This window comes from Dasypus novemcinctus, chromosome 7, assembly GCF_030445035.2.
Source record: "Dasypus novemcinctus isolate mDasNov1 chromosome 7, mDasNov1.1.hap2, whole genome shotgun sequence".
Taxonomy (NCBI): Eukaryota; Metazoa; Chordata; class Mammalia; order Cingulata; family Dasypodidae; genus Dasypus; species Dasypus novemcinctus.
In genome coordinates, this window is record NC_080679.1 from 74,381,472 (window position 1) to 74,405,377 (window position 23,906).

The 23,906-nt window shown below is 33.7% G+C and overlaps 1 protein-coding gene across 1 annotated transcript in view; it reads left to right on the top strand.

Moving 5' to 3' along the window:
* The window catches only part of SP3 (Sp3 transcription factor), a 59,525-nt gene extending 45,202 nt beyond the window's left edge, over positions 1-14,323 (top strand). Inside the window, exons 5-7 of the mRNA XM_058300633.2 lie at positions 3,832-4,024; positions 9,139-9,335; positions 12,580-14,323. Of these exons, the coding sequence (XP_058156616.1) occupies positions 3,832-4,024; positions 9,139-9,335; positions 12,580-12,896 (707 nt within the window). The 3' untranslated portion in view covers positions 12,897-14,323. The remainder of the gene's footprint in view (positions 1-3,831; positions 4,025-9,138; positions 9,336-12,579) is intronic.
* Positions 14,324-23,906: the final 9,583 nt, after the last annotated feature.

Genomic DNA, 23,906 nt, shown 5'->3' on the forward strand with positions numbered 1-23,906 from the left:
GAGATTCATTTTTGTAATCACAAAAAAGAGTTGTTGATTTTCATCTTTTTATTTTATTCCATTGTGTGTATGAATATATAATGATATATTTTTCCATTCTGTTACTAGTGGGTTATTTCAGGTTCAGGGCAATTACAAATAATGCTGCTATGGATTTTAGTACATGTCTTTTGGTATCACACATCTGCATTCCTTTTGAGTATATGCCCAGGAGTAAAATTGATCTGATTATAGAGAATGATAGGTTTGGCTTTAGAAGAGACAGCCAAATGTTTAGCAAATGGTTTTACTGATTATATACCCACCAGTGATGTAGAAGAGTTTCAGTGGTGCTACTTCTTTGCCAACAATTGGTATGGTCTTTTTTTTAAGTCATTCTGAGTGAGTTTGTAGCGCGGCATCTTGTGATTTTATCTAATAATGTTGAGTACCCTTTCATACTTTCATGGGCTATTTTGATGGATTATTTGCTACTTCTTCACCAGAGCCGTATGCATAATACCTTAATAAAAATAGTGAGATTTTTGGACCCCATGTTGGCCACTAATATGGCATGGTAAAAGGTATTTTTCCTATTACTTTCACTAAGATGGTGAGAAAGAGATAAATTTTATCACCAGGCACTAAAGATTTATTTTTAAGGTATCTGAGTTGGTAAAGGGAAATTATTTAGGACTTAGTAGATTATTTAATTTGATGATTAGGATTCTAAAATATAACCAGATTTGTATGGGTAAGTACAATGATTGAAAATTGGTTGTAATATTTGTTGGGCATTTAATTTATTGTCTTAAATGAGCGCATTGTAGTCTTGTGCCATATGAATTGACTTAATTTTATAAAGATATTTTGTTTATGTATTATGTGCCTAAGAAAATATACTAGAAAAGTAGAGGATAAAGCTTTTCCAGGTATATTATTTTCTATGTTGGAAGCTCCTCAAGGAAGTTTCATTCATTTAGTCAGATTGTATTTTCTGAGCAGTTCTGAGTATAGCATTCATTATCTAATGGATTTATGAGCCAATAAATATAATTAAATCTTTTGATAAGCATGAATAAAGGAGATGGCATTTGAATGATTCTTGAAGGTTAATTAGAGAAGGGTAGAGCTAGAGAACAGTCCAGGCAAAAGGAATAGCACATGCTTGGGTGTGGTGTTGGGAAAGAGCACTGTATATTTTGAAAATGATGAAAATTTCAGGATTTTAATATTGAAGTTGGAAGAGAAGTTATAGTGTTAGATTTGAGAACATTCCTGAATGCTAAAAGATAAAATGAGTTTGGACCTTATCCCCCAGAAAATAGAGAATTAGCACCAAGTATTATATCAGCAAAGTGATTATATTTAGGTAGGAAGAAAATTTTAGCTGTAGAAAGTGGGTTGGAAAAAGGGAGAGATGAGAGGCTAGAAATGGACTTATAGGACTCATCTGAAGTTGATAGTTTGAGCAATTAGATGGATCCTCATGCTGTTAATTAAGAGGATAGAAGTAAGGGAGCAGAGGTGGCTTAATCAATTAGGTACCTCCCTCTTATATCAGAGGTCCTAGGTTCGACTCCTCATGCCTCCTAAAGAAACTAGAAAGACAAACACAACAAGTGAAAAACAACAAGGGGGTGGGAGAGATAAATAAAATAAATCTTAAAAAAAGTAAAAAGGATACAAGTAGAAAGTTTGGTGGGTGGGGCAAGATGTGGTCAATTTGGACACGTCTTAACATATTCTGTGTGCCTGTGATATGTTCAGATACAGTTAGAAAGAAAACTAAGTCATAAATAGCTATGTTTGTTACACATTTGACTTCTTTAAACATATTTTGTAAGTTTAAATAATACAATTTACAATAGAGAAGAGTAGGAGCGTCTTCATTCCTTCATTCTCTCAGTCACGTTGCATTTCACTCTTTCCTTCTCCCATCAATTGTTTTTTCCTTCTCTGTATTGTCTTTAAATATTTATTCCTATAAGTCCTGTCCCTAGATTCCCTCATCCTTTTTTTAAAAATTTTATTTAAAAAATTTTTAAAAAATACTTCGATTATATAAATGCCACATAAAAAATATGGGGGATTCTCACATGCCCCGCTCTCCACACCTCCCCCATTTTCCCACATCCTTCATTAGTGAGGTTACATTTATTGAGATGAATGAACATATTTTAGAGCATTGCCACTAAGTGTGGATTAAAGTTTATATTGTAGTTTACACTGTTTCCTACACAATTCTGTATGTTATGACAAGATTTATAATGGCCTGTTTCTGCTGTTGCAGTGTCATTAAGAACAATTCCCAAATCCCCAAAATGCCCCTGTATTACTAATGTTCTTCCCTTTCCCTTCCCTCAGAACCTCCAGTGACCACTTTTTTGGTCAGTTTCTGCCTTGATTTAGATGTTGACCACTATCTCTGTTTCTTGTAAAATTTTGTTTCCTTTTGTGATGCCATATTTTCCTGGCTGTCCCTTCTTTCCCTTGCAGATTCCTCCTCTTCTATGCTTTCCTTAAATGTTTTGTGTTCATCATATGTCACTTTCTGTTCTCATTATTATTCCTGAGATATCTTACCTACTTTTTTGGATGGGCTTCAGTCTCTGTGTGTGTATACTTGTAGGGCTAGCTTCTTTACTTGTATGTCTCACAGTTCAAACTCAGTGATCTTCAGTGATGAACTAGTGCTTCTTCATCCCTGCCTCTACTTGGACCTTCTCCAGGATTTTCTGTTAATGAATGACCCATCTATCCTTTTGACCAGACCAGAATCCTAGTTATCATCCTTAACTTCACTCTCTTCACATTTCTTTTTCTTGATTGTTGTTCACATTGGTATAAAGTTCACATTGGTGTAAATTCAAGTGTTATTAGGTACAATTGATTTTTAAAGCTATTATTCCAAATATTTAGTGACTAATATAGATTTAAAATAATTTATTTCATTAATATTTTTAGTTTATGTAAATAAAAGTAAAAATTTGTGGGCATTCATGTTTTACCAAAGAAGATTATGTTCACTGTTTTGAATCATTTATGTTTCTGTAGAAAAGTCACTGTTCTGAGAGGAAAAAAGCTCAATTGATTTGTTCTTTTAGTTTCACTTAGGAAATGATGTATCATCATCAGTGTAAAAAAGATGTTTTGCTTTGCTGAGAAAATGACATAACCTCCTGCCATATCTTCTTCACCTGTGTGTGCTCATTTTGTTTCCCACTCTGGTTTGTAATAAAACTCTTTGAAAATAGAAGCTGGCTTTCATAGGTCTTGAAAATAGAAGTTGGCTTTCATATGTCTGTATATCCTTCTGTGGTGATGTTGCAGCCTTCATAGGTTTTTAGTAATGATTGACTTTAAAGCCCAAGTTTATAAGAAACCATTTTAAGTGAAACTACCTTCTTTTTGCATTCATATGGTATCTGCAAATAGGCATAGTTGATGCAGGTTGTAAAAGAGATTTAAGGCAACAGAATTTGTCCCACTCTGCATTTACATTGGATTTATTAACTAATTGACAAACTGTAATCCAAAGTATTAAATTACTTTTAGTTTATAACTCAGCTTGCTCAGAAAACATTACCTGTTTTTCTTACTGAATCTTTTAAAAAATAAGCTCTCATCTGGCTTTATCTACTTTTTGGTTTAATCTTTAATGTTTAGAATAAAATAGATACTTTGAAAGAAATAAACCACTGTGAGGAGCAATGACTTTTATGTTCCACAAACTGATTGTTTTGGGCTCTTATATAATACTCACTTTACCTTAGAGAGATTTAGATTTCATGCTCTTTTTGGGCCAGTGGGCTGCTTCTTATCCATATTATTAATATTTTTTTTTTATAGATATTAGGATCAAGGAAGAGGAACCTGATCCTGAAGAGTGGCAGCTCAGTGGTGATTCAACTTTGAATACCAATGATCTAACACATTTAAGAGTACAGGTGGTAGATGAAGAAGGGGACCAACAACATCAAGAAGGAAAAAGACTTCGAAGGGTAGCTTGTACCTGTCCCAACTGTAAAGAAGGTGGTGGGAGGTATGCACTTTTTTTTTTTTAAAGAGTACTGATCTCATCACCATACTTTCTGACATATTGCATGCCGTGTCACTTAATAAGGAAAATTATTCATTACATGATCATTTTGGGTATGTCTGTATGAATGTGGCAGAAAAGATTAGAGAACAAAACACTTGAAATTGAATTTTCAGATCTAAAAATGTCTTTTTTTTTTTTAACTAAAATTATTTAGGTTTTTTTCCTCCCCCAGTGGTAATAGATGCCATTTAATATGTCTCTTTCAGAATTTAACCTGTTTGCAAATCAGCTATAGATTTGCCTAAACACAGATAAAAAATTAATTCTTAGCTTGAAGATAGTTATATAGAAATAAGAAGTTCAGAATTAGTTGAAAAGCATAAACTATTTCCATTTTCAAGAAAAATGAATCATAAGCCTTACAGTTGGAATTTTTTAAAACAATGGGACTGTAGAATTTCAATTCTGTGTTTTAAAAATAAGCATTAGGACAGAATAACATGACAGGAATAAACTCAAAGCACAGCAGTTTTATTATATTAAATGCAAATGGTTAAGCTTAATAATTAAGAGATTGAAACTCTCAAATTACACTTTAAAGAGAATTCCAACTACATAGATGATGAAGACACCTCACTTAAATTGGCACAGAAATATTGAAATAAAAGGTATAGAAAAAGATTTAATGTTAATATTATGCAAAGTAGGACTAAAGTGAAAAGCATCAGATGGACAGAGGGATGTATTTCTTGCTATTAATATGATATTTTCACCAAAATTAATAGTTACAATCACTTTTGTCCATAGCTTTGAAATATATAGAGCAAAAACTTACAAAATTCTCTAAAGACATACTAACCAAATTCCGTCATAGTGAAAGCTTTAACCTACCACTCTCAGAAATACAATTTAAATAGACAAAAAATTAATAAAGATGCACCATAACACAGTTAACTAGTTTGATTTGATAGAGCTTTTCTGCCTGCCTTTGATTTGATCTTATTCTGTGATTTACACATCAGCTGTCCATGTACAATAATATTAATTGTTAGGCTAATAAGTGCTAATAACATTTAGAGTTTACTACTGTGTTCCAGACAGTCTTAAAGAGGCGTAGAGAGACTGAATCACTGTCTTAAGAACACACAACTGGGATTTCTTGAGGTTCTTTAACCATGGTATTGTCTTCTAAGCATATGTGTTTCTGAATCTGATCCTTAGATAATCAGCTTAATGGTAATTACTTGGTTGTTTAAAATTTTATTTGTTCTTTGAAATGTTTTGGTCAATTTAAATAGTAAGGGTGGAATTCTGTTTAGGTACTGACTTTTCTGAAATTACTGATTTCATGTTAGAAATGAAAGCCAAATGTTCTTGGAGGTCAAGGCCTGACCTTTTTCAGTTATTCTTTTCTTTGAAATAAAAACCTTATTTATGTTTATAAAACTAACACATGCTTCTAAAAATTCAGAAAAACCACTCATCCTACTCCACTTCAAGATAAGCCTTGCAACACTTTTCTGTATGTTTTTATAGACTTTACATATATTTTAAAGTTGATTCATCTTATTCCCATTGTTTTACATGTCAGCTTTTCTTGTTTAGAAAAATTTTGTGACCGTATCTCCAAGCCTGCTTAAGAGCTGCATCACATTTTTTATGGCTGTGCAGTATTTTATTGTATGGATGTATAATAATTTAACTTCTTTTTATTAGGCATTTAGGTTTATTATATTTATTATAATCCTTACACATACATCTTTGCATGCTTTTCTGATTATTTCATTAGCATAAATTGTCTGCTAGAAAAGCTGTATCAATTTATACTCCCACCAGCAGTACTTGAAAGTATCTGCTTTCTTATGTCCTTGCCAACTATGAATTTTGCCCATTTATTTTAACTTTTAAAAGTTTGACATATGAAACTAATGTCTCAATATTGTTTTATTTGGTATATTTTTGATTATTTTGTGAGGTTGAACATTGTTGGTATGTTATTTTGTCATTAAAAATTTTTCTTTTGTGAATTCTTTCTTTGTCTTGTAAATCTGTTAATTTGTTAAATATGCTAAATATTTTTATATGATTAGTTTGTAAAATGCATTGTTAACCATAAAGAAAGGGTTCTATCACTTAAAATTTGCAGCTCTTTTTTTTAGTACACAGATTTCTCATCCTTTAATGAGATGTCTTGTGTTTCTGAGTGCTCATTTGAACAAAATTCAGCTTGTGTAGCATACATGCAATTGTATCTATGATAATTGCTGCATCTTATTAGTGTAAGCATACCGAATATGGTAAACTCAAAATATTCCAATGTGTTCTGCAAAGTTGAGCTTAGGTGGTACTTTAAAAAAAAGTTTTTTAGAATATTAGCCTTTTTCTTAGAATTTTCTTTTTTCTTTTTTTCTTTTTTTAAAGGAATATTGGGACGGTAACATTAGGTAATTAAATTTCATTTATATTTAGAGGACTAAATTTTTTAAAACTTTTGTGTAAGGTAAAATATAAGTAAATATTTTAAAAATTGTATCCATTCTGCAAATTATTTGGCTATTTAGCCAATATTTATTGAGCAGAAATAGCCTCCCAAGAGGTATTAAACTAGTGAAGGAGATAAGTAATTCATAATAAAGTGAAATAAATTCTAAAGGCATTATTGTTGTATAGGTTTGTATGGCTTAAACATCAATCTGTATATTTAGAATTAAGTTATTTTGCAAAACCTGTTTTCCTCTTTGTCAGCATTTCAGTCATGTGCCATTTTTTCCTACCCCATACCAAAGAAAGATCTAGCAAAAAGATTTACTTGCTATCCTTAGTCCCTAAACCCAGAGTTTAGCTTTATGTATTCTTTGTCATTCTATCTTGGCATAATTAAATTATTAGGAGCAAATTTAGACCCTCAAGAATAGAAACCTAAAATTGTTAGGTTTTCCAGATTACGTAATCAGTGGTAATGGTGTGATTATGTCAGTCAAGAAAATCTAGGACTAAATACTTTCTTACCTGAAGTGGGTTAAGAAATGCACTTCAGTTCTCTCCTTTACTTAACATCACGTGCTGTAAATCAATATCTAGTTAATTGTATGGAGTCACATTTTCTTTTTAAATAGAGACTATGCCCCAAACTATGTTTTCTGTGTGTGCTACCTCCTTCCATTTTTTTCCTTTTTCAAACTGAATATTTCTTGTTTTTTACAATTCAATCGAAAATATCTTTCCCTGGTTTCTGGTTTCTTTGAAAACCCAGATTTGTTGCTGTAATTTGTTTGTTACAGTCTTGTGCCTTGTTAGTGCTCCCAAGCAAAGTTGGTGAAATAGCACTTTTGAGTTTAAAGCACATTGATGCACCTGAGTAGCAGGCTTAGAAGAGAGGCAAGAAATCATGAGTACAAGAGTGAATTGAATTAGTTTTCTGTGAAATTGCTGTGGCGAACATGATACGTAAAAATTTGTACACCAATAGCTACAAACACTGCTCTTTTTCTTAGGTCTACTTAAGAATAGCTTGCTCTCAAGTCTATTTAAGAACAAAGTAAATTAAATAGAAACAATAGTTATTTTGGTTAAGATAGAGACATTGCAAATGAGCCAGAAAAATTTGTTTCACTCAACTCAGCTCTTTGAAGAGTTGTAGTAATTGGGGGTGGACTGGTGCAGAAACTAGAATTGTGTTAGATTATAACGTCCTTACCCTTGAAACAACAGCATGACTCCTCCTTGTCTTTACTTATGCTATTCCTCTGCCTGGAATGCCTTCCCTCCTTTCTATCTAAATCCTACCCACCTCCTCCATGAAGCCTTCTCCAACTACTGGAGCCCACATTGATGTCTCCCTGTTCAGAACACCTATGGCATCTAACAGCCAGCACTGCACCGTTTAGCACTGTTTGTCCTATGGCAATTTCACATGCTACTGAGTGTGAGTACATTAAAATATACATGGGGGAAATGCATTTTTTTCCAGTAAAATTCGATAAACATAGGTATATGTAGGAAGATTTGCAGGCTATAGAAGATTTACAGACTATACTGAGATTATGAGATTGGGGGAGGGGGAGTTGGGGTTTTTAAACTGTACCCTTTTTTAAAAATCTTAGAAACAAAGTATATACAGTATTTTAATAATTGCTATGTTGAAAATGTCAATATTTTAAAAACACATTTTATTCAGTGCCTAGCCTTATGTTGTTTTTAAAAGCTTGAGAAATAGCATTTTCTGTGGTGTTTAATACCATTTGAATATCTCTTCTGGAATTATAGTTGTTGTTTTGGGTTTTTTTTTCCTCTTTTTTTTTTCCCCGCTTAGGCTAAGAAACCTCATTTCACCCCCCTGAGCACATCTTTCCCAAACTCCATTCTTGGTTTCAAATACTGAAATAGATAACAAATGTCAGATTCTGGGATGTGGAAAAAAACTATTAGATACAATGAAGTTGCTTACAGACTCTTTTGTATACTTTTGAGTATCTTTGTATGGTTAATGTGAAGGGAATTTTAACTGAAAACATAATTTTGATTTATATTTATTTCATACAGTGCTAAAGGAGCTAAAGCTAGATTTTTAGCTAGATTTTTTTTCTTTGACTTTTTCCAAGTCTGTATATATTCAGAGTATGGCCATACAAATAGATGAATAAATATGCTAAAATCTTTGTAAGCGATCTACCTTTTAATTGTACCTGTGATCAGTTACATATTTACTTTTTTATTTTTTAATTAGCAGGCATTATGGCTTTTGAATAAAGGTTTCCCATACAGCTAACTTATTAATTGGTTTGGGCCTATGCATAGAATTTATCAGTGGAACTGATGGAATAGTAAATAGCTTATTATGCAATCTTTATATATGAAATGTCCTTTAACTACATAATTCTTGAATATATTTACATTTGGACATCAGTCACATTCATTTTTGAGTAAAATTAATACGTAAAATTTTTATATAAACTTTCATTTAAATTGATTTAAAATATTAATCTTGGTTTCTGATTGACCTCATGGTGAGAATGTCTTCTGTTTAAAGTTCAACATGGGGCTACCTGTGTAAGTAGTAATTTTCATTTGAATATTTTCATGTAAGTATATATTATTTTGTGTGTTTTTTTTAGAGGTACCAATCTTGGGAAAAAGAAGCAGCACATTTGTCATATACCAGGATGTGGTAAAGTCTATGGGAAGACCTCACATCTGAGAGCTCATCTGCGTTGGCATTCTGGGGAGCGCCCTTTTATTTGTAACTGGATGTTCTGTGGTAAAAGATTTACTCGAAGTGATGAATTACAGAGGCACAGAAGAACACATACAGGTTACTAATATTTGCTTTTAACAGACAAAAATAAATATTATAAGGCTATATCCTTGAGATTTTCTTTCAGCATTTTTAAATGAACTGAACTTTTAAAAATATAACTAATCACATCAAGTTTTTATCTGTAATAAAACCAGTTTTGAAACACCAATTCCAAGGAGAAAGTCATGTGGTTTGTCTAATGCAATAAAGGTGTTTTTTGTTTTTGGGTTTTGTTTTTGTGTATGTGGGTTTGATTTTTTTTTTTTTTTTTTTTTGGTGCAGACTTTGTGGACATTGTTAAATGTTTGAACCACATTCTCTTATTCTGTTAACATTTTTAATCAGTTGTCTGCTTTCACATTTTGATCTTTCTTTTCTTCTTCCCCTTAACACTATCACAAAAAATAATCTCTTATAAATTCAGGCATTTCATATACTTCATTTTTAAAATGTGTGATATAAGAGAAAGATATTACTTGGATTTCATTGAGAAATGACCAAGGCACTGTTGATGTCAAGACTTTTTCTTTCATTTAATTGTTTAGCTTAATGCTAGGGTAGTTGTTCTATGAAATGGACTTAAGACTGACCAAACCAAAGCCTAACTTAAAATAACTTATATTTTTCTCTTACAATGTAAATGAGTGAATGTTTGTTAGTCTGTTTCAGTCACTGGAGAATTGAAAAATGTGTAATGAATTTACAATCCCTAGAGTGCTTTTAAAAAGGAAGAAGCCTGGTGAAATGGAGAACATGGATTTTGAAGTCTGCTATATCTGAATTCAAATCTAAGTTTTGTGTTGGTTTAAGGAAATAAGCTCATATCTCTGGCTCTGCTTACGTATTTTCTATGTTGCCTTAAAGTATTATATGAAATAACCTGTGAAATAAGTAGCAGTGTTTTTGTTGTTGTTTTTAAAGATTTATTTCTCCCCACCCCCTTGTTGTGTGCACTTGCTGTATCTGTTCATTGTGTGCTTATCCTCTTTTTTTTTTTTTTTTTAAGGAGGCACTGGGAACCAAATCTGGTACCTCTTGTGTGGGAGGGAGGCACCCAATCACTTGAGCCACCTCCGCTCCCTGCTTCGTTGTGTCTCTTATTTTGCATTCCTCCTTATGTCTCTTGTGGCATCTTGTTGCTTCAGCTCTCTGTGTCATTCCGTTTTGTCAACTTGCTGTCATGCTTGTCCTCTCCAGAATGTACTGGGAACCGAACCCAGGGCCTCCTATGTGGTAGGCAGGAGCTCAATATCTTGAACCACATCTGCATCCCAGTAGTACACATATTAATACTCTTTTGTTTTATTAGTCCCTGTCTCTTTTGTCCGGTGGCTTAGTAAAGATTAACCTGCCTGAAGCTGCAAAAAAATAATATAAGATAATGTATGAGAAAGTAAGAGGTTTTTTTACATTATAGTGTATGCTGTTGATATGCTTAGAGGCATAGATGATTATAGCCTGGAGCAGTTAGGCAAGATAATTTTGGGGGGTTGACAGATAGAGTAGACCATAAGATGGCCCTGTAACAGATTTTCTCTCAGTGGGGTTTGATCAGCCAGATGTATAAAGGAATAACATAAAAGGAAAGAAAAAGTCTATGTAATCAAGTAAGTGTGGATTAGAGGGTTACTAGTACCTGCAGCACCTCTGAGAACATTTAGCTGAATGTAAATGAGCATTATGAATCTGAGTGAGGGGATGTATATAGTGTGTACCATTTCCCAACCCCATCTGATCATTGTGCCATTTACCATGAAGTATCAACATGAGGACTGATGTTCCAAGAAAAACTTTAGGAATTACTTTCCTAGAAGATTGGTGGTATGTGAGTAGAAGAGATGACAGACCACTTTATGATGGCAATATGAGTGATGATGGGGTATTACATAACACATTTCTGTTAAGTAGGATTGAGCCACATTATTGATGTCCTTGTAAGTTAGGCAGTGGAGCATCTACACTACATGGATTATTTGCAAGTTATCCTTAAATCACTTCTACAATGGTGGAGCTTTGCAATGTGATAAAGATTATTATTTAAGGATTTATCTGGCACTGGTTTATTGCTTGATTGGAGAGAGAAAGACTAGAGTGTCGTTTTAATAGTTCAGATATAGGGACCTTCCTAGAATAGAAGTGGTGATTCAAGAGTTAGAGAAGACATTTTTAAAAAAATATTTACTAGATTTGATTGCTTTCTCTCTGAATTCCTTTTTGGTTGGCCTTTACCTTCTTTTCTAGTAATCCACTTGCATAGTTGGTCTTCAGCATATCAAAAGTTCGGTCTTTTTTTTTTTTTGGTATTTAAAAAATTATTCATACTGGAAAATAAATGTACGCTCTGGAGTCTTATTACTCACTTTAACATCTTGACATATTGGGCTTGCTCTCAGTTATTCCAGCTGAAATCAAGCCAGTTAGCATCTCTTACTGAACCTCAAGCCTGCCTCAAATCTTACTGAACTTCAAAACTGCCTCTCTGCTTTAATCCAGAACAACTCTAAGTAATATTTGCATTCAAGTTTAAGAGTTGAAGAGTTAGTGTCATGGATATGGCATGTTAATATTATATTAAATATAGTTTAAAACAATTTACTTTTATTTAATCTTTAAAGAAGTATATTATTACAGATGAATAGATATTTAAAACAAAAACGAAAAACAGATTTATTCCCCTTAGAATTCTAGAGGTCAGAAGTCTAAAATGGATTGGCAGAACTGTGTTGCTTTAGGCGACTAGAGGGGAGAATCTGTTTGCTTGCTTTTTGTAGCTTCTACAGCAAGGGTCCTTAACCAGGAGTCCAGGAGCTTAAATTGAAAATTTTTAAAAATGTTATTCTTGTGGGGACATATTGGTTCAGGGTATGGCATATTTATTAAATAATACACAGTATAGTATAGACTTAGGAGGAGTCTGTGGTTTTTACCTGACTGGCAAAGGGGTCCGTGGAACAAAAACAGTTAAGAACCCCTGTTCTGTAAGCTGCCAATATTCCTTGGTTTGTGACCCCTTCCTCCATCTTCATAACCAATGGCATGGCTACAGATCATCTTTTTTTTTAAAGCTGTTATCTTGTAATAGGTGTTTCAAAATAACGTATTAACATATTTGAGATATTAGTGTTGTTCGACTATCAGTCTGTACATTTAATAGTTTGATGGCTCTTCCTCAACCATCAGAGTGGGTTTCCTTTCTGTCTTGAGGGTATGATTGACATATTGATATTAAATTTTAATAGACTTATTTTTTTTTTAACAGGTGAGAAGAAATTTGTTTGTCCAGAATGTTCAAAACGCTTCATGAGAAGTGACCACCTTGCCAAACATATTAAAACACATCAAAATAAAAAAGGTATTCACTCTAGCAGTACAGTGCTGGCCTCTGTGGAAGCTGCGCGAGATGATACTTTGATTACTGCAGGAGGAACAACACTTATCCTTGCAAATATTCAACAAGGTTCTGTTTCAGGGATAGGAACTGTTAATACTTCTGCCACCAGCAATCAAGATATCCTTACCAACACTGAAATACCTTTACAGCTTGTCACAGTTTCTGGAAATGAGACAATGGAGTAAATATTACACAAATACTTATTCATTGTGGTTATTTTTATACAGTAGTGAGAAGAATATTGTTCCTAAGTTCTTAGATATCTTTTTATTGATGTGCAAAAATTTTTGGATTGACAGTAACTTGGTTATACATGACACTGAAATGCCTTACTTTGTATGATATTCCATAGTATATTAAAAATGGCAAAATTGCATGGGTTTTGTAGGTACTTTTGGAATCTAGAAGAAATGAAATTTTACCAAGTTATATAAATAAGAGAAAATTGAATTTAACAATGCGAATGGTAGTCTAACCAAATGCATCAATCCTGTGTGGTTTAGTGTAAAAATGAGAAACATGTTGGTATTTATCTATTGTAAGATAAAAAAGTTGGTGGGTGAAAGAAATCATGTTATGATAAAAAAATTTTTGTAATTTTCTTGATGACTGGAATTTTTATTATGCATAACTGACAAATCAAGTTTCCAAGCAAATGTTACATAGTGTAGGCTTTACTTAGCTTATCAATTTGTCATTTTGAAGCTAATTATTTTAATTAGGTTAACTATGTACAATATTTTAAGCATTACTCTTGTAAGATTTTGAAAACTACATTTTAACATGGAACTCTAGGGATAGTCACCTTTTAAATCCTGTTGAAAAGCCATGTTTAAGATTTAATTTGCCAAAATAATGTCTTGTTAATATCCTTTCAATAATGAAGTTGGGCAATATAACCAATGTTTAAAAAGGTTTCAAATGTATAGGTTGAGGCATTTGGGTGGTAAGAAAAATGTTATAGTGAATTATCCCTTTTCTTGAATATTGGAGGACCAAAAAAAAAAAAATAATAAGGTATATTGCATCTTAGCAGTGATTTTTATCCAATCTTGTTTCCAAAAACCATATGTCTGCCAGGGCCTTAAAAGCCATCATGTAAATTACCCGTAAAGTATAACATATGCAAACATAACAAAATCACTTCCATAGTGACGATACTCCAACCATATGGATATTAGTCATAGAAAACTAGAGGTTTTATGATATTTTTTTAAGGCTTTTTTTTTTTTGGTCTAGGTAGTCCATACTTAAATATCAACCATTTTCCTTTTTTGCTTCTTCCCTTAAAATTTATATGTATCCAGTACATTTAATTGAGAAATGTATGTTTTTTATTCAACTGTATTTTCTTTTTATTTTTTAATTATTGTTTATATTTTCAATTATTAAATGTACAAAATAAAGTTACATTGCTGGTCTTGTAAGAGCTATACAATTTTCCTAAATGTATACCTATACCTGCAGCAGTTCACCTATTTCAAAAATTTGGAATTCTGTTCATTTGTTATTCTTAAGACCACCTCAAATTTAAAGGCTACCTTATTGTACGTTTAAAAAGTGTATTATAACAGTGTGGTAGTTAATAAAACACTATTTTTTTTTCTTTTGAGTTTGTTGTATTCCTATGCATTTAAAATATTAAGGTGGTTTGGGAAAGAAAATCTGTGTGGTTTATTTTACTTCAGTCCAGCCCTTCATTTTCAGATTCTTGATGGTCTGTGAATCAGACCACTGAAATTATTATAAATAGGTAATATTTATTTGAAAAGGAAGTGCAGAGGCACTGGCAGTTTTTACTAATTTTTCACTTAAGAATGAGCTTATTAAATGTAACTTTTTAAAAAATCTGTTAACCCTTTAGCCCACATTTATTCATATCAATTTTATTAATACTGTTATGCAAACCTTTTTGTTTGTTTTCTCTTAATACAGAATATTTGTATTTATCAAAACCTGAATTTGCATGATAACTCCTAAAAAAGGTAACAAGACAAACTTTAGTAACGATGGCAGGAGTTATTAGAAAAGGTTCTGCTTTCAAATTGTGTGTCTCATCATGATACGGGTAAGGTTGTAAGAAAGGAAAAATTAGACTATTTGGATAGTCTGCATTTTATTTTAAAATAAATAATGAAATTCCTTTTCACACATACTCAGTGGGGGTAAAGATTTCGATTGTCTCTTTTCCAGGCTTAGTCTAAATAAACACTTTCAGTAATCTCTTTGAATGCTTACGACACTCTAGCTCATAAACATGAACAAAATTTTTCTAAATGTAAGACAAACAGGCAAATTTTTTCTAATTGTGAGGCTTAAGTTTGCAATGTGTAATAGGAACTATTGGTTGGACTTTTAGAGGTGAGTCAATAGAATGTTCAATATTTTGAAGTTCGGAATTAGCGTTTGAATCTTCAAATTAATTTGGAAGATTTATAGAATTTTTGTTTAGAATTGTGAGGTGGTTGGTTGCTCACTTGATCAAAATACTAAGTCAGGTGGTAAAAAGTTTGGGATAGTAGAGGCATTTTTAAATAATACTGAAATTCTCCTATTAAGTTTAGAGCATTTTTCATTGATTGGTTTTCCAACATACTTTTTCATATTGATGAATATCATTAAAAGGTAAGAATATATAAGAATTCAAATGACCTCTGAGCTCCTAGAGAGAACCATTGTTTAGATTATTTACCTTTTAAATTAGTTCTTAAAGCATGAATGCAGTGAAGAAAGTAGTCTTAAAAATAATTTAAATAAGTTTTTAGATTTTTTTTGAGCGCTCACTAGGAGTATATCAGTGAATTAAATCTTTTACCTAGCAAAGAAATCAAAGTTATTGCAGGTGATTTTAAATATTTCTATTTTTATATTTTAAAAAAGTTGATATACTCTGGAAACTTAATATTGAAGAATTAGTCAAACCATTTTTTCTAGTTATAAAATCTCTTGTGTACGAATATAAAGTTTCTAAGTTCAAGACTACTCTTCAACTTATTGTCTTTATTTTTGTTGTTTTTAAAGAAGCTTTAGATTATATAAATGTTACATCAAAAATATAAAGGATTCCCATATGCCGCACTTCCTCCCCCTTCCATACTTTTCCCCCATTAATGTCTTTCATTAGTGTGATGCATATGCTACAATTGATGAACATATTAATGTCTTTTGTCAGTTGTTCTATCTTTTGTAAAGGCTGTAATTAGCTCATATTCAGTATATTTTCATGCTAATAATTCCTCTTTATTACAAGTATTCATACAAATGAACTAGGTGTCTGTGCTCTTTTCTACCCAAATTAAAGAAAATATCACTTGTCTTTTGAAATGATTCACATAACCAAAACACAAAAAGTAAAACTTCAAAGGAGCAGCGCTTATTCCAAAAAGTCAGGTGTCCTGTAAATAACTTTGGTCTTTCAAAATGGTAAAAATGCTTAATATACTGAAAAATTTATGTACATATAAGATGAAGGCAGGTCAAACAATTCCTAGAGAATAGCTCTTAAACAGAATTGTTCATCATACAGTGCTGGGGAGCATTTTTAAGTCCACAGACCTGTCCTTTCAATACTTGACCTAAACCAAGATCTGGGAGGCTGTTGTGCATGTATTTTGAAACATACTCAGGTGACTTGATAGAATCCTGGGTAAGAATTATTTGACTAGAGCAAGCATCTCCTCAGGGTCTTAATTATAGTTAAAATCCTAAGACTGCCTACTTAGGATCCCAAAGTTTTTGGTATGTTAAAAATTTGTATGCAATATTGTTTGCAATTGGGTTTTTTATGTAAATGATTTTTTAGTTTAGTAACTTTTTTAAAAAAATACTTAAGTTAACACGTTTGTTATGCAACCTAGTAGGTATTTTGATGTTTAGTTTTAATTATGTGAATTTGATAATTGTTTCAATGTAAAAGAACTTTCACTAAGTACTGTTTGAAACTTGTTACCATGAATGAGTCTGTTTGACAGTGAATACGAAACAAATTGATTATTATTTTGGGAACAAAATTTGATATTTTAGTGAAATCAGTCACTCCTTTATTTAGTGTTGGAGAGAAAGATGTATTGATTTGGTCTTTGTAATAAAATGTGGTTAATACATACTAGTGGCAGGTAGGAAGTGCTGTAGAAATGTAGAAGAGGGAGAATTTGCATAGAGAAGTCTAGGAAACTGTCAGACAGAGGAAAAAGGCTTTCGCAAAGGTATAGTATGGTTTGTTATGGGTGATAGGGAAATCTGTGAGAGATGGAATGGAAAGTTTTAGAAGAAGGGCTGTCAAATTGTACAGGACTAAATCACTAAGGAACTGATAGAGGAGCCCTCGACGCTGTCCTAGAAGCCATAAAAAGTCATGATTTCTATGATTATAAGTGACAAAGTATTTCATATTGATGAATATCAATACTAAGAAAGTAAGACTATAAAAATTCAAATGACCTCTGAGCTCCTAGAGAGAACCATTGTTTAAATTATTTCCTTTTAAAATGTGAAACAAAATTGGGATTTAGAGGATATACAGACCTTTTCTCCTGTTTTCATTTGCTGTTACAAAATAGACTTCTTGATGTATTTTTTCAAACATCCCTTTTTAATGTACTTTTAAAAACTATTCATACATATACATACACAGTATATATAGTTAAAAGTGATTTTATAAACAAGACATGCATAGTGTGCAGAATTCCTATACAACACCTCTCCACCAGCACTTTACATTGTTGTAGAACATTTGTTTCAGATTATGGAAGAACATCAGACTATTACCACTGACTATGGTCTATAGTGTACATTTCGTGTATTTTTTTCCGTACTCCTCCATTATTAGTATAGTATTTGTTCTGGTTCATAAGAGAATATTCTCATATTTCTACTGTTCACAGTCCATTTTCCACCACATGGTTCACTGTTACATAGTCCCATAACTCATACCATCTATCCAAAGTGTACACTCAGTGGCTCTCACTTTAATCAGAGTTGTGCAGTCATTGCCTCAGTTTTTAACCGTTTTCTTAGTCAAAAAAAAAAAAAATCCCATACCCCCTATTACTGACCCTTAGTGTTGATATAGTACCTTTTTTGACACTGATGCAAGAATATTACGATATTGCTGTTAACTATAGTCCTTAAATTAGTTATATTTTTCTCATGCATCACCATATTCTTGTAATAGTGATGTATGTTTGTTCTAGTTCATAGAAGAACATTCTTGTATTTGTACTATTAATCATAGTTCCCATCCACTTCTGAGTTCACTGTTATTCAGTCCCTAGATTATTCTCCAGGTTTCTTTCAGTTGACTTTTTAAAAAAGATTTACTTATACCCCCCACCCCCATCTGCTCTGTGTCCATTTGCTGTGTGTTCTTGTGTCTGCTTGTATTCTCATTAGATGGCTCCGAGAACGTATCCTGGGACCTTCTGGAGTGGGAGAGAGGCGATCATTCTCTTGCGCCACCTCAGCTCCCTGATATGCTGTGTCTGTTATTTTCTCTGTGTCTCTTTGTTGCATCATCTTGCTGCACCAGCACTCCTGCATGGGTCAGCATTCCTGCGTGGGGCAGTACTCTGCTCAGGTCAGCATTCTGTGTGGGCCAGCACTGCGGGGGCAGCTTACCTTCACCAGGAGGCCCTGGGCATCAAACCCTGAATCTCCTATGTGGTAGACAGGAGCCCGATTGCTTGAGCCACATCCACTTCCCTAAGTTGACATTTACATCACTAGACTACTTTCAGCCACAATCCCATTTATAAACCAATTGTGTTAGTTATATTCACTAGAATGTGTTACCATCAACTGTATCCTTTTCTACACATTTACAGTCAAGCTAATTAGTGATTCTACATGTATTAAGCACCAGTACCCTTTCTCTGCCCTCATCCTATCTTCTAGTAACCTATATTCTAGGTTTTAACTGTTTATTCTTTGTATTTGAATATTAGTGAGACCAAACAATATTTGTCATTTTGTGAATGGCTTATTTCAGCATAATGTCTTCAAAGTGCATCCATGTTATCATGTGTCCCAATTTCATTTCATACAGCAACATATAGTTCCCTTGTATGTGTATACATTTTGTTTATCCGTTAATGGGTACTTGGTTTGTTTACATCTTTCGACAATTGTGAATAACCTCTATAAACATTGGTGTGCATGAACATCTTTTTTTTAAAAAGCTGCCTAGTATGCTGTCATGTACAAGAATTTTGTTCACGTCTTTTCACTGTATAGTTGTTAACAGTTTTTTAGTGTTAAAAGTGATATGCCAAACGAGGTCTCCTCTGTCTCCTTCACCTTCTTTCCTCCTGCTCTCCACCCTTTAACTCTTGTTTCTTTTCTAAATCCGGATATGTGATATTGAGTAGGTTTCTCCCTTCTTAAAACTTAATTCCTATCATTCATAAAAGGGATAACCAACAATAGTACCTTCTCATAGAGTGGCTGTGAGGATTAACATTTAACATAGAGCCTTGCTTCTAGTAGAGACTCAGTAGATGGTATCTCTTCCCACTTTCCCCATCCCCCTTACATGTGTTCATTATCTCTAGAAATTTCATTTTGCTGTGGTGAAGAGACCAGTGCTTTGTACACCAATTGTTTGAATATGGTTTATGCATTGATTTTTCTCCTTCAGAATGAGGGGACGTTTTATTTTATGCAAAAAAATGTGAAAAAAGAGCATTTAGAACTCAAATTGATAGTGGACAGTGTGTCTAAAGTGGCTACCCTACCAGAAAGGATAGAATAAAAAGAAAAGAAATGAAAGTATCTTTTCCAATTTTAACAGTTATAGGAACCAGCCAAGGAATCTTTAGGTTCATTAAAAGAAAAAATTTATCATTTAATAGTTTCAAGGTTGGAAAAGGCCATCAAAGAAGTGCAGCTTATTTCTCCAAAAGAGGTCTCAGCTTATAATTAATAGGCAAAAGAAAAACATGGAAAGGTTTGAGTAGGTATCTTTCTTTTAGAAGATCTCAACTTATGTCCCTTTTTCAGAATATTACTTCCTGCCATCTTCAGGGATGGCTTATTTAGATAATTGGACAATGAGTGGACATCTGGTCAAATTTGAGCCAATTAGATTATTTCTCCTGAGATTTTGTCATTGAAAAACTGATGTCTTGGGAGGTCACGACTGGAAGGTATGTGTGAAGTAGAGAGAAAGAATAAAGCAAAGATGAGCGACTATATACCCCAGAAGAAAAAAATAAAACTGTTGCCTTGATTCCTGATAACTGCAGGCTTTGTTGCAGTGTTTTTGTCTGTCAGCATTTCCTGCTCTTAAGTTCTGTAAGATACCCTTAAAATCGAATAGTGAGACTTCCCTCCTCCATTCTTGTTTTTTTCTTAAGCAATTTTGTTAGTCTGTTTCTTGCTACTAAATCGTGCCAACTAAAACCTCTGAGATAATAGTCCCTTCTCACACAAAATATACAATGGTTTTGAAAAGGTTGGTGACTTGGTCCTGTAAAAAATACCGATAAAAAAATGGTTAATGATGGATGAGTCAGGTTTAGACGAGGGAGGAGTTACATAGAGCCAGATGAGTCAGAAAGGATGGGCATTGAAAGGCCAGTAAAATGTGTCCGAGAACCATGATTAAAAAGCCTAGTAATTTCTACAATCTTGGTACACCTACTCAAAGGTCTGTGTCTGGTCTTAAGGAATATTTACTTTCTGCCAAGATTGGTGTTACCACTAATATCTCACACCACATGGTCTTACCTTTATATTTTCATTATGTATTTGGATTCAGAATAGGTCAGGCACTTACTAAATTGTGCGTACTCAATTACTTAGTCTTCCTTACACCTGATCCTTTAAAAATCTTAGTGTGTTAATTGCATCTTTCCCGTATTTACTCTTGGTAATGTTCTATGGATTTTCATCTTGATTCATTTAGTAAAGGTAAAACGTTTCACAGTATAATGTGATTAAGTGCATAGGTTTTGGACTTAGACTTACCTGGCTTGTGTCCTAGCTGTGCTAAATTAATAGAATGATTATACAGATTAAGTTATTGCATGTAAACCACTTCCCACAGTACCTAGTACATGTTAAGTATTAGTAAATGTAAGCCTTGGAGAAAACAGTTTTCTTTCTTCACTTAGAGATAATTATCCTCATCTCTCATGAGTTCATTCATCTTTAATCCACCCACTTGTCTGTCAACAAACATTAACAAAGCAGTTAGTATTTGTATTGTTTATTTATTATGACGCATTTCAAACATACAGAAAACAATATAATGAATACTTATGTACCCACCATCCAGCTTTAACAATCTTAACATTTTTACCAGAATTACTTTTTTCTTTAAAAAAGAAATGATTACAGCTATGGTTATAATCTTGTCTCATTCCATTCCTCTCCCTTGACCCACAGAGGTAATTGCTGCCTGAATTTGTTGTTTATCAATGCTATGAATAGTTCTGTATACTTACATGTATGCATGCATAAACAATATATAGGATTGTTTTCAGGTTTCTGAAATTTATATAAATGATATCATTCTGTATAGAACCTTCTGGGACTTGCTTTTTCCACCCTTGTTTTTGAGATTTGTCCATATTAATGTATGTTTCTCTTGCTCTTTTTAAAAGTGGTAATTGGTTGGATAAGTATATCAGTTTATCCACCTCCTTGTTGATGGACATTTTAGTTATTTCCAGTTTTTGACTGTTATAAACAAGGCTGCAATGAAATGCTTGACATGTTGCCTTATGCATGTGTGAGAATTTCTCTGAGGTATGTATCTAGAAGTTGAATTACCAACCAACAGGATATTCTTATCTCCAATTTTACTGATATTGCCGAATTGATCTCCACAATGTGCACCAAATTACACTCTCACCAGCAGTGTATGGGAATTCAGTTTTCCACACCCTCTTTCGCCTTGGCAGTTATTTTTTTCTATTGAAAAAGCAAAGCAATTTGGAATTTGACAAAATTATTCTACATTAATCTGAGCGAACAATAAGCTAGTATAACTAGGAAATTAAAAAGCCAGAAAAGCCAAGGCATGTACATATTTAATCTTTTGATACCAAAGAAAATAAAGTGCTACTTATTAACTGTAACAAACAATACATGCTTTTCTTATTGATTCCATCTTTGTACTCCACTTCAACCCCTGCCTGGGTATGGTGTCGTATGGCTTCTCACTGTAAGAGTCTCTTCACAGCAGAACTCTCTCTTGGGTGGGATGGTTATTGTAAAAAGGCTCAAGTCCAGCTAGCTGCCTTCCACGGTGTTCACTTCATTCCAGGATAGCCTTATCCCCCTGCCGTCTCCTGCCTCTGCCCTATTGTCTTCATTCTCCTCCCCCACCCCTCACCCCACCTTCAGCCTCAAATAGGCATTGATTGGTCTGCTTATGTGGACTCCAGACAATAACTTCCCACATTGGGATTTCTCTTTTAACTGCTTTTATGGTGTTTTTTTTTTTTTTTTTTTTTTTTAAGTATATGTTGTTTTCAGAAGTTTTATTGGGTGTATAATTTGTGGCTTTTCTGTCTTGAGAAATTCTCTACCTGGCATCATAAAAAATATTTTTCTCTAAATTTTGATTTCAATTTGGCTTACTAATCTACTTTGTTTATTTCTCCCCATCCCTCTCATTGTGTGAGCTGCTGTCTGCTCTCTTTGGTTTTTTGTTTTTTTTAGGAGACACTGGGAACCAAACCTGGGACCTCCCATGTGGGAGGGTGGCATCCAATCACTTGAGCCACCTCCAATTACTGCTTCTGTCTCCTTGCTGTGTCTCTTCGTTGTGTCATTTTGCTGTATCATCTTGGTGTGTCATCTTTTTTTAAAGATTTATTTATTTATTACCCCCTCCCCTCCCTCCCCACCCTGGTTGTCTGTTCTCTGTGTCTATTTGCTGCGTCTTCTTTGTCTGCTTCTGTTGTTGTCAGCAGCATGGGAATCTGTGTTTCTATTTGTTGCATCATCTTGTGTCAGCTCTCTGAGTGTTTAGCACCATTCCTGGGCAGGCTGCACTCTTTCGCGCTGGGCGGCTCTCCTTATGGGGCGCACTCGTGCGTGGGGCTCCCCTATGCGGGAGGCACCCCTGTGTGGCAGGGCACTCCTTGCGCGCATCAGCACTGTGCATGGGCCAGCTCCACACGGGTCAAGGAGGCCCAGGGTTTGAACCGTGGACCTCCCATGTGGTAGAGGGACGCCCTAACCGCTGGGCCAAGTCCGCTGCCTTGGTGTGTCATCTTGATGCATCAGCTTGCCATGCCAGCCTGTCAATGCCAACTCACTGTCTTGCTCAGCTTCTTTAGGAAGTTCTGGGAACTGAACCTGGGACCTCCCATGTGATAGGCGGGTGCCCGGCTGCTTGAGCCAGATCTACTTCCCCTAATCTACTGTGGAAAGAGTTTTGTTTATGGTGTGAAGTCTGTAGTATTTCCCATATGGATAACCAGTTGTCCTGGCACAATTTATTAAAAGGTATATCTTTTCCCCACTAATGGTAATGCTACCTCTGTCATATATCAAATTTCCTTTTGTGTGTCAGTATATGTCTTGATTCCATTCTGTCTATCCCTGTTCTGCGACCACACTCGCAATAACCATGGTTTTAAGGTCTTGGTATCAGTAGGGAAAGCCTCCTCTCCTATCCACTCCCACCCTGGCTCCCATCCTTTTTGCATCAAAATGACTGAACCTGGCTCTTTCTGTGAATTTTGGATTAAATTATCAAATGCCATTAAGAAAAACTCCTGTTAGTATTTTTATTGGAATTCCTTTGAATTTATAGATTAATTTGGAGGAAGAAAGGAATCTTCCTACCCACGAACATTCTGTTATCTCTCAGTTCATTCAAGTCCTCTTTAATATGTTTTATAAATTATTTTCTTTTAATACATTTATTCCCATTTAGCTTTTTTGTTGTTGTCGCAATGGGGAATAGGCTTTTTAAACCTAAATGTTGAAATCCATCAATGCTGGTGTATATAAATGCTCTTGAGTTTTATAAATTGATTTTGTCTATCTACCTTCCATAATTTGTATTTTACTAGTTCCAATAGTTTGCTTGTATATTCTATGACATATTCTATGAAGGCAATCATATCATTTTCAAATAAAAAGATTTGTGTCTTTCCCAATTCTTATACCTCTATTCTTTTTTATATCTTATTACATTGGCAAGTTAATGTTAAGTGGCGGTGACTCATCTCTGTCCT